The 12,025-nt window shown below is 41.9% G+C and overlaps 1 protein-coding gene across 5 annotated transcripts in view; it reads right to left on the reverse strand.

The window, feature by feature from the left end:
• The window catches only part of FAM168A (family with sequence similarity 168 member A), a 192,126-nt gene that overhangs the window by 21,097 nt on the left and 159,004 nt on the right, over positions 1-12,025 (reverse strand). For 4 of the 5 annotated variants that reach the window (XM_040489286.1, XM_040489289.1, XM_040489285.1 and 1 more), the window contains exons 3-4: positions 6,168-6,248; positions 901-927 (exon numbers count right to left, since the gene is read on the reverse strand). In XM_040489286.1, the coding sequence (XP_040345220.1) occupies positions 901-927; positions 6,168-6,248 (108 nt within the window). The remainder of the gene's footprint in view (positions 1-900; positions 928-6,167; positions 6,249-12,025) is intronic. The other variant, XM_040489288.1, reaches the window with a different exon arrangement.

Here is a 12,025-nt window from a genome sequence, read left to right on the forward strand (position 1 = left end):
AGATCACTCAGCCCACAGCAGTGGCAAGGAGAAATTTTCACAGCTCATCTCCTGAAAGATGCGCCATACACAAATTCAATATTCAACATCCAAATAATTCAAGGTTAAAAGCTGAGAAAGTGTGCAGAGATTTTAATGAAAACATTGTCCTGAGCAGCCCAGGTGAGAGTAGTGAAAGTGGCAAGTCCCTCCCATGGTCCCTTACTGTCTGTGACAAAAAGGACCTAGTCCAGTTACACTGCTGGGACCCTCACAGGTGCCCAGAAGTTCCCGTGGTGCTTTGGGCCTGGAGTCCACACTGCCCACTTAGTTAGCACACTTGGCCCTCACCTCTCACCATCCAGGAAAATGCCCTGAAAATGAGCTAGAGCTCAAGATTTGGGCTAAGGGAACAGATTGTATCTAAAGTCAACCAGGTCTTTCAAACATGTCAGACTGCCAATGGAGATGGAAAATCTGATCCTGGGGCAGATTGTGTTTTGGGGTTCTTATAGGCATGATTCAGGTACTCCTCCACAGGATTTGCCACAAAGCCAACAGAGAGGAGCCATACAGGCTGAAGAATTTTGTTCACTTGATTGTTTGAATTCAGCAGCCAGGTTAGGGTGAAAGTTTCTGACCTAGGTCAGATGGGACCCCGGAGGTGAGGAAGGGGAAAGACGCCTTTTAGTGCCATGATCCTTCATTGCTGCCCTAGGGGACGGTTCATGTGTGTCTCCAACCCATGATTTTGCACCATCAGACATGTTCCTGCATGCTTTAGGAACTGCTGCTGAGCCACCTGGGGGAGCCCAAGCCTAAGGGATGGGATTTGGGGAGGGAAGGAGAGGGAATCTACTGTTGTTACGAGATAACACATTCATAGGCCATAATACAGATGAGGAAAAATAGCTCTCCTACCATAAGCTGAATGCAGGAACTGAAACTCTGTTGGATAGAAATGTTAGTTGAAATTACCACTAAGAACTTGTGCAAAGTAGTATACATTGCAGTTACAAAAACAGACTGTCTCAAGATAGCAGTTTCCCCCAGGCTACATAAGAAAACAGTGAATGCACAGGGCGTGAAGTGTCTCTACCCTGGAGGGAATGACAGACTTGCCATCCAGGAAAGCCCATTCATTGAAGAGAAGCACTTCCTTGATGCCACTGCATCTTCCAGGCATCTGATCCAAGTGTGCAGAGGGACTTCACACATGACAGAGGCTTTGTGTGTGAGAGGAAGTAAAGGTTCAGGGTTCAAAATCATCACCTTTGGCCTCTGAAGAGCTCTCTGTAAAGCCCCAGAGGGCTAGGACCAATGCAGAGGTACTTCATCACTTGAAACTTCTGGGGAAGTGAAGTGCTACAGGAGGGGCTGTAGGGTCAGACAGACTGGGTTTGAATTCTGGCTCCACTGCTTTTTAGCTGTGCAACTTTGGACAAGTTATTTAACCTCTGAGCAAAACTGGAGGCAGGAAGATTCAACTCACACAAGACTGAAGTGAAAATTAACATTTGTGCCATGACTCACACAGTGCCTGGAATATGGCAGGTATTCAGGAAGCACAAATTCCTTTCCCTTGCCCTTCTCCAGGTTTGTCACATACAAAACAGGAACAATTTGTATTTGTACTTCATAAAGTCGCTATGAAATCAAGTGAGACAGGAGGCAAAAATGGTTTATAAACACATCTCTTGTGAGGAGGTATTTCATTTCTATCTACATTAGTTATTCTGTTTATCCTTTTCTTTCATTTTCAGGTCAGATTACCAATAATGTGATACATCCTTCGGTTTTCAGATTCTGAGAACGAGTCTCAGTTGGCTCCTGCTTCCTGCAGAGCCAAATGGTCCTTAAATAAGATCCCCGAAGTCATTAAGAGCTTAGAAAAAAGCTCCAAGTACCCACACTGCTTTCAGAACCAATGAAAGAGTGAAATGTTTCCCTGCATCGTGAACAGATGACATCTTAGAGTACTCAGAGCTGCTAAAAATAGCTCTCTCTGAAGCAACTTCTTGGTCTCCTTGAAGAAGCTGAGAGAAATTTAAACCTGAGAGCCTGGCTCTTTGCAGGCTTCTACCCCACAGGCATCTCTCAGCATCACAAATGGCTGCTTCTAGCAGGAAGCTGAGAGTAACCTACACTGCCCTTGAGCCGGCCCTTCCTCAGCAGGAGCTCCCCTACTGCAGTCAGGAGACCTGGTGAATGCAGAGGCTGGCCTCTGAAAATATGGAACAGACCAGTGGGGTGTGTCTAACTCCAAAGGAAAGGGATCTGCTCAAGGTCACATCGAAATCAGTCCTTCCAGCTTCTAGTTAGGGGCCTTCTGATACCATGTGGAAATACCACGCTCTACAGTGGATTGTATGGGTTTCTAAGGAAATGGTCAGGTTGCTTCAGTCACAGCTTAGAAATATGGTGAAATTTTGAAAACATAAAATTGGGGAAAATCAAGTTAGAAGTGGGATGATATTTAAGCACATTTTTTTTTTCAACATTTATTTATTTTTGCGACAGAGAGAGACAGAGCATGAACGGGGGAGGGGCAGAGAGAGAGGGAGACACAGAATCGGAAACAGGCTCCAGGCTCTGAGCCATCAGCCCAGAGCCCGACGCGGGGCTTGAACTCACGGACCGCGAGATCGTGACCTGGCTGAAGTCGGACGCTTAACCGACTGCGCCACCCAGGCGCCCCGATATTTGTTTGTTTTAAAATTAAGACCTAATCAGTACTTTATACACACTGGGAGCTTTCCAATCTCTCCTCTTTTTTTCCCCACAGTCCCAGGCTCCTTCTGTCTGTTCTCTCTAGTCTGGTTGCTCTAGTCTAACTTCTCAATTTCTCTCTGGCCGGCCACAGACCACATGCAGGTGTGGTGGCAGGATGCCTGAGTTTGGATCTTTGGGCTAGTTCCTAACTCCTCTAAATTTTAGTTTTCCCACTTGGAAAATGGGAATAACAATAGTAATGACTTCAAAGGTTTGTTGTGATAGAAAACAAGTCAATATCCATAAAGAGCTTAAAATAGTCCCTGGTACATAGGAACCATTCAACAAATATTATCTATTTATTTTTATTCCCTGTCCTTCCACTTTCTTGCTAAACTAACCCTCAAACAGTTCCACAAACCAGCACCATAAATTCTGAACATTATGAGAAAATGCCCCAGTGCTGGAATTAGAGCCTTGAAGAATTCATGGCCTCCACCCTCAGTGGAGCCTCCTGTTACACGACTATGTCATCTGCTGGTGACACTTATCCTTCTCCTTCCAGTAAGGCTTTCACACATTGACCTCTCTCCTTAAGAACGCTCCCTCTATCCTTGTTCACCTCTCCAACAGCAAATCAAAGTCATTAAACAAGAACTCTCCACTTTCCACTGGACAATTTACTCTAAGCACATGCATCTGTGACCTTTCCTGTAGTCTGAGAGGAAGAGCTGCCCTCCTGTGTGAGGCAGCCCCGTCCACCTGCTCCCCCAAACAAAGAAGAGAACAGAGCTCTAGATCTCCCACCTCAGCAAAGCTTCCTTGAAGGCCTGGCTCTATCTGGCAGCCTCTCTGACTTATCCTCCTCATTTGCTCCTTCCCATCAGCGCTTACATGTTCACATGCTTAATCATGCTCACATCTAAAAAAATGCCTCCTTGGGGCGCCTGGGTGGCGCAGTCGGTTAAGCGTCCGACTTCAGCCAGGTCAGTCACGATCTCCCGGTCCGTGAGTTCGAGCCCCGCGTCGGGCTCTGGGCTGATGGCTCAGAGCCTGGAGCCTGTTTCCGATTCTGTGTCTCCCTCTCTCTCTGCCCCTCCCCCGTTCATGCTCTGTCTCTCTCTGTCCCAAAAAAATAAATAAACGTTAAAAAAAAAAAAAATTTTTTTTAAATTAAAATAAAAATAAAAAAATGCCTCCTTTAACCCCACCTTCCTTGTTCTCCTTTCCCTTGTAGTCAAGTCTCTTGTAAGAGCAGGCTCTGTCTGCTAACTCTGCTTCTTCACTCCCGGGCTCCCCATTTCATTGACTCTGCTTCCGTAGGTCACTGGTGGCCTCCTGACTACACACACGCATCTTCTTCATCCTGACCTTAGCTGACCTTGTGAAATTACTCACCTCATTTTGTTTTAGACCAGATAGTTTACCAAGCCAATTCACAGATCTCACAGCATTTAAATTTAAATCATTTCTATATTGTGAGATACTTGATAATCAAAACCACCGTAGTTTTTAAGACAGATCTTATCAGATTTGATTAAATCTTTTATCAGGGTAAATTTCTGTAGCTTTCATTGTTTCTGCCTCCTATTATACATTTTTTTGGAAATATGTATCTTGTTGATTAAAAGTGAATATAGAATAAACTATTAATGCTGAGATAGAGACGTTTTAGCTTGTGGATTACTCCTACCCTCACAAGCTCTTTGAGGTCAATGACTTCAGCTTTCTCAAATCTGAATCACATGCAGTGTCTTCCAGAGTGCTTTGGGCATAGCAGGGCCAAAAAAAATGTCTGTGGAATGACATACCTATGTAAAGACTTTAGGGGTTAACATCACTTATTTGCATAAAATAGTACTTTGTCTCTCAAAAAAGAGGGAGCTCACGGTATGTACGTGTATATGATTACAAAATGATCCTTACTTTAGAATGGGGCAACTGAGGTTCAGAGAGGTCAAGTGACTCTAAGGTTGTTAATTTAGGAAGTGACAGTCAGAACTCACATCTAGGTCTTCTGACATAGACCATGTTCTTCTCTTATTTAAATATTCCAGAAGAAAGGGAACGATGGTAGGATGAGTGCTGAATTGGCACAGAAAAGCATGAGACCAAGAACTCGAAGATCTGCCAAGGGTTCTAGTTCATATGCTATTGCTGCATCATTGAGTAATTTCGACAAAACACTGTTTATCTCTGGATCTCTCTTGTCAAGAGAAGGAGCTGAACTGGAGGATCTCTAAGGTCTTTTCAAGCTTTTTAACTCTAGAATAATCATTACTAAACAAGAACATGGCGGCGGGGGGGGGGGATGATTATGGCATTTAAGGCCTTTCCAAATCTGGCCCTTGGACATCTGTAGTTCAGATTCATCTATTATCCCCACCCCTACAGTGTGCTTCAACTATTCCCACATCACCATTCCTTTGCCCAGGCTCTACTCTGTTTAGAATGTCCAATTCTTTCCTTATGTGCTTAAAAGAATGTCTCCTGCTTCTCCCTCAGGTCTCTACTGCGAGACCCCCTGTGAAGCATCCTGTACCCTTTCATCACACCGCACAGTTATGAATTTGTTTATATGCCAACTCCCAAATGAACTAGAAGTTATTTTAGGCAAAGATGGCTCTTTTTCTCTATTCTAGTGTGGAGGACATTCAACAAATAAATACTTGTTGAGTAAATGAAGAGGAACTTACTTAAAACCATCTACACCCCTGAGGTAAGTAAGTAGCACATTTCTCTGAGAGAACTATTTTGTCCAAGGCCTCACAACTAGTGAGTTGAGTAATCAGGATTCAAACCCAGGACTTTCTACATGCAGCATCCAGATTCCTTCTCCGGCCCCTTGAGTGTTAAAGCACCCACTAAGTATGAGGGTTAGTATTGGTGGTAAGACCTCTGCACTGCTCCTAGCCCAAATGAGAACAATTTTTTATTTTTTTAACATTTCATATCTGTATCAATCTCTATCCAGGAATGGATAAGATAAAGGAATGCTAGGCCTTTGTGATTTGTGAAAAACAGGTTCCTTGCCTCAGCCTGAAAACCAGTTCTTTATCCTCTGGTGGCAAGTCTCTCACACTCTTCCAAATCCACACCCAGGAAGTCTGGTGTGTGTGTGTGTTTGCATCTGTGTTTGTCTCAATGGCAGCCTTAGGGAAAACTGAGCAAAGAACTGATTTGGACATTGTTTGGGAGAGCAGAAAAGGTTCTGTGAAGAGGATGCATGTTTCAGATATTCCAGCAGAGAAAAGACGGGCCAACCTTAAATCCCAAGGAGAATGGAGGAGATTCTATTCCCACCCCAACCCTCAACTGCCCCCAGTTCCCAGAGGGGACTCCCAGGAGAATCAGGCCTGGATGGGTGGAGTCCAGAGCAATTAAGGACAGGAAAAGGCCAGCGGGTGGGTTTGTTTTTCCAAACAGAGTCCCACCTCCCACCCCAGGCACCACTGCTGTCTTCACTTTCTCCTTACCTGGAGCATAACTGGGGCTATTGGTGGGGTACAGACTGGGATTGTAGGCAGGGGCTGCTGCGGGGTAGGCTGTAGGGTAACCTGTGAAGAGACAAAAAAGCCCCAATTAATTGGACAAGAAAAGGAAACAGAATCCAAGTCCCAGGGTTGGCCTTCAGCCTCTTCATGGGCCTTTTTTTTCAGACAGTATATGTAACCAGCTTTTAGCCTCTTGAGAAAAGGCACCAATACCACAATCCTAATACATGCAGATTTTTCTTTTTTAAAAAAATAGCACAAGAAATGGGGCTCCTGGTGGCTCATTTGGTTAAATATCCGACTTGGGCTCAGATCATGATCTCACAGTTCATGGGTTCGAGCTCTGCATCTGGCTCTGTGCTGACAGCTCAGAGCCTGGAGCCTGCTTCAGATTCTGCGTGTCTCTCTCTCTGCCCCTCCCCCAACTTGTGTTTTCTCTCTCTCTCTCAAAAATAAAAGTAAACATTAAAAAAACAGTATAAGAATTGTATGTCTATGTACTCATTGTAAAAAAGAAAAAAAAATGGAAACACCATCAAAGTGTATGTGGTAAAAAGTCTAAGTTTACTCTCACATTCCTGCTGCAACACTACTCTACTCCCCCGAGGTGGTAACAGCTATCCTTCTGGAGAGTTTTCTATACATTTTATATATTCACATATATTCAGTGGTGTTCTGGTAAATATTTAACAACTGGCTTGAGGGGATTGAAGTGGAGTTCTATTTCTAGCATTTGCCAAGTTCCATGGTAGAAATACTCCCACCGTGGCCAATTTCAAGCTACCAATGTCACTGAAGGAGTAGTTGGGAAAAGGCGCTCACAACTGGCTCTAGAGGGTGCACACAAGCTAGATCTAGCCTGCCACTGCATGTTATATATTGTTGGTGTTGTTGTTTAATTTTTAAAGGATTTTTTTTTTTTTAAGTACAATCCACTCTCCAATGTGGGGCTTGAACTCACGACCCCAAGACCAAGAGTCACATGCTCTACCAACTGAGCCTGCAGGGAGCCCCTTTTTTGGAAATTTTTATTGGGACAAAATACATATAACAAAATTTGTGATTTTAACCACTTAAGTGTATAATTCAGTGTCATTAATCATGTTCACAATGTTGTACAAACATCCCCACTATCTGTTACTAAAACTTTTTAATCACTCTAAATTCTATACCCATTAAGCAATAATATCCCATTCCCTCTAACCATAGCTCCTGTTAACCTCTAATCTACTTTGTTTCTATGAATTTACCTATTCTAGATATTTTATATAAATGGAATCATATACTACCCTTTTGTGTCTAGCTTCTTTCACTTTAGCATAATGTTTTTGAGATATGCCCATGTTAAAGCATGTACTGAAACTACATTCCTTTTTAAGGCTGAATAATTATCCGCTGTATGTATATGCCACATCTATTTACCATTTATCCTTTGGTGGTTTCTGAGGAACCACCAAACTGTTTTGCATTGTGGCTATACCATTTTACATTCATATCAGCAATGTATTAGGGTTTCAATTTTCCCATATCCTCAGCAACAGTTGTTACCTTTTTTTTTTTAAATTATAGCCATCCTAGTAGGAATGAAGTGGTATCTTGCTGTGATTTCAATTTGCATTTCCCTAATGATTAATGATGTTAAGCATCTTTTCATGTGCTTATTGGTCATCATATACCTCTTTGGAGAAATGTCTATTCAAAATAGTTGCCCATTTAAAAAATTGGGTCACTTGGTTCTGTTGTTGACTTTAAGGAATCTTTTATATAATCTGAATATTAAACCCTAATCAGGTATATGATTTGCAAATATTTTCTCCCATTCCATGGGTTGTCTTTTCCTTTTTTTGACAATGCCTTTGATGCACAAAAATTTTTAATTTTGATGAAGTCCAATTTACCTATTTTTTTGTTTTGTTGCTCATGCTTTTGGTGTCATATCTAAGAATCCATTGCCAAATCCAAGGTCATGAAGATTTAACCTTATGGTTTCTTCTACAAGTTGTATGGTTTTGGCTCTTATATTTAGATTACCAATCCATTTTTGTAAATGGTGTGAGGTACGGGTATATGTAGTTTTATATTCTACTTTTTCACTTTAACATTGTAAGTATTTTTCCATATTAACTACATATTCTTCAAAAACATTATTTTAAACATCTTTATGATATTCCATTATGTAGATATCAAATCATTTAACCATGACTCTGTTTTTAGATGTTTAGGTTGTTTGCAAATTTTCATTATAGTAAATGCAGCTATGAGAACAACCTAAATAAATCTTTGGCTAAATCTCTATTTTAGGAACGATTCTAGAAGTGAGATTTCTAGGTCAAAAGATAGTGCTATTTTTAAAGCTCATCCATTCAACAAATATTTGAGTATTTACTCTGTGCCAGACACTGTGATGCCTGTACTTGTGGAACTTATATTTTAAAAAGGTAGGAGAAGGCAGTGGATAAATAGTAAATATGAATAAACACAGTCTAAAGTGCTATGGAAAAGAGAAAAATGGCAGGGTAGAGAGTGTAAGAAGTGCCAGAGTGTTGGACGGAGGCACTGCCATATTGAATAGGGTAACCAATATAAGACACATTGAGAAGGTAAGATTTTCACAAAGACTTGAAGGAAATAAAGTTACCCAAGCAGATGGCTAAAGAAAGAGAATTTCAGATGAAGGAAAATGTACACAGCCCCTAAGTGGAAAGCCTATGGGATGTGTCCGAGGAACAGCAAAGAGGCCAGTACGGCTGAAGTGGAACAAATGAGGGGGACAGTAGTAGTAGAGGAAGTCAGAGAGGTAAAGGGCTGGACAGTTCACACAGGGCCTCATAGTCCTATTGAAAGGACTTCACTTTCATTCTGAGTGAAATGAGAAGACATCACAGGGGTTTGAGCAGAAGAATAATATGATCTGACTTTCGTTTGAAAAGGGTCACTCTGATCACTGTGTTGAAAGCAGAGTATAATGTGGGCAGTGTGGAGAAGCAGAGACCAGTTAGAAGGCTACTGCAAACTCCTAGCAATAGATTATGGGCCTCAGATCAGGGCAATATCAGCAGAGGTGATGAGAAGTGACGTGCTAAGAGTTTTCACATACTTTGCCAAACTGCTTCCTAGACAAACTATCAATTTGTACTTGCACTAGCAGTAGGTAAGTGCCTGTCTCACTGCACCCTGCAGCTTTTTAATGCTCATTGGTATTTTGACTGATGATGGAAAGCTGATTTTAAAAGTCAAAGATTAAATCCCTAAATCCCTAAAAGCTTCTTTGGGATTTGTAAATATTGCACTTTAATAATGTATCTTTGTTAGTATGCCTTTCCCTAAATCTTTTCCAACTCCAAAGAAAATTCATCTCACTTTATCCCTCAATCATTTTCTAATTTCAGAACCAAGGTACATAACTTGTTGTCTCTTAATTAGCATCATGGAGATCTGCTACTTATCAAGAAGAAAGTCAGGGCTTTAATCTGAGAAGCAAAGTGACCCAGTCTCCTAGCTGAAATCTATATTCAGCTTCACGTGAGAGGACTGTGAGGCCAAGGGTAATCATACCCCTGTTTTGTCATTTCAGATGCCTTTTACTTTGGGGGGCAATTATAGGATCTCCCTTCAATGTTTCCAAGTAGAATTATTTTTCATTCACTTGTGTTTGACAGATATAAGCTGGCTGAATAGAACGAACTTTATTTGATCCTCCAACCCTCTTTGTTTTATAAATGACATCCTCAGGCTGAGAGAAAGAAAAGGGACTGCTGATGCTAGAATGTACTCAAAGGCCATTTGGTCGACCCTCACATTTGGGTCTAGGGCCTCCTCTATGACACACTCATGGGATCATTCAACCTAGCCCTTACATCTCTACAGATAGCAAACTCTTTCCTTTCCTGAGACCCCTACTATACTGTGAGATTGCTCTGATGGTCTGAGACTTTTCATACTTCACTGAACTCTATTGGTAGCTTCTGCCCTTCAGAACAGAACAAATTTGAAGACACATGTATCCCCAATTACAGAACTTATCACACTGTACATCAACGGTATGTTTATATTTCCTGTCCTGCTCACCCTCCCCAAACTGTAAGCTCCCTGAAGACACAACTATGTCTTCTTATTTGCTTGTATACAATAGCTTTCGGTCAGTTCCTCGTTCCCGCTCTATTAACACACCACTCCTCCCCTCCCTTTCCCTCAGGGTGGACAGGAAGCATCTGAGCTTCTCAAACATAAGGTGGTGGTGAATAGTCTTTGTGGCCAGGAGAGAATCTCTTCCCCACCATCAACTTTCCTTCTCTAGAAAGGGCATCAAATGTAAGCTAGTCTTCCTCCCTACAACTTTCCTGGTTTGGTTTTGTTTCCTTGTTCCCAACGATATTATTCATCTTGCTGCTTCTGTTGATGATGGTGCTGGCACCTCTAAAGCCTGGCACAGATAAGGCAGAAAATAGGTACTCAATGCAGAGATTATGGCGGGGAGGGGGGGCGGTATTCTGGAGCTAAGATAGGTTTATAAACAAGAGAAACAAATTCAGCAGGGTCCCTGGCTTTGAGAGAGTCACCAACTAATGAGGGATAAAGATGGATAAGTGGATAGTTAGAATGCCTCCTGAAAAGTGCCATGATAAAGGTTGAGAGTGGGCAGAGAAGAGGCCTTCATTAACCAATATTTTTTAGTATCTACTATCTGCCAGGGATTATGCAGGGCACTAGGTGTCCTGGATGTGGATAAGAAAGAGAAAGAAGGACATTCCAGGCAAGAGCATGGAGGGTAGCATTTTGGGGCATCCATAAGTGGCTTGATTTGTACCTCCCTTGGCTCTAAGAAGCAGGACTGATGGGGTAACCATACCTGAGAGGAAAGGTTGTCTTGGGGGCTTGAGCTCATCATTTTATCTTCTTGTAACCATGTCTCCCTTTATAGTGGATGGCTCTAACTTACCTTTTCAGCTATATCTGTCACTATGTCTGAGTTTCGTACTGTTAAACCAGACTTCTCTCCTCAACTCCTGACTCATACAGTATCTAACTGCCTACTCAACATCTCCATTTGGATGTTTGCTAGACTATCAAAGCTATCGGATAGCCTGGTCTCTGGAGCTAGACCCAGACTTAGGTATGTATTCCAGCAACACAACTATTTATGTGATCTTGGGCCACTTATTTACCCCCCCTGTGCTTGAGTTTTCATCTGTAAAATGGGACTGTTACTTACCTAACAAGTTGCCCTAAGTTTAAATTAGTTAAGACCTCAAAGCACTAGGAGCCAGACAAATAGTTAAGACTTCAAAAAGTCAGCTATTATTATTTCAAACTTCTCCTTGAAAAGGAATTTTTACTTTCTATCCTCCTATTCCCTTCTAAACCTGTTCCTCTGCAGTTTTCTCTACACCAGTAAATGACAACTCATTCTTCCAGTTCCTCAGGCCAAAAACCTTAGATTCATCCTTGATACTATTCTTTCTCTCCTATCCACATCAGCAAATCCTTTCAGTTCCACCTTCAGAATATATTCAGAATCTGACTCTCTCTCATTGCCTACATACATCTTTCCAAATTACTGCACTAGCTTTATAATTGGTCTCCCTGCTTCTACCTTTGATTCTGTGCAGTCTATTTCCCACAGCAGCCAGAGTGATCCTGTTAAAACATTAAATCAGATCATGACACTCCTCTCTTTAGCTTCCCATGGCAATCAAAAAGAAATCCTTTTAATGACCCACTTGAGCCTCAGCCACCTCTCTAAACTTCCTCTCCAACTATCTGCCCCCATGTTAATCTACTCCAGCCACATTGGCCTCCTTGCTCTTTTTTTTTTTTTTTTTTTTTTTAATTTTTTTTTT

The sequence above is a fragment of the Herpailurus yagouaroundi genome, unplaced genomic scaffold (genome assembly GCF_014898765.1).
Source record: "Herpailurus yagouaroundi ecotype Mexico unplaced genomic scaffold, PumYag 180, whole genome shotgun sequence".
Taxonomy (NCBI): domain Eukaryota; kingdom Metazoa; phylum Chordata; class Mammalia; order Carnivora; family Felidae; genus Herpailurus; species Herpailurus yagouaroundi.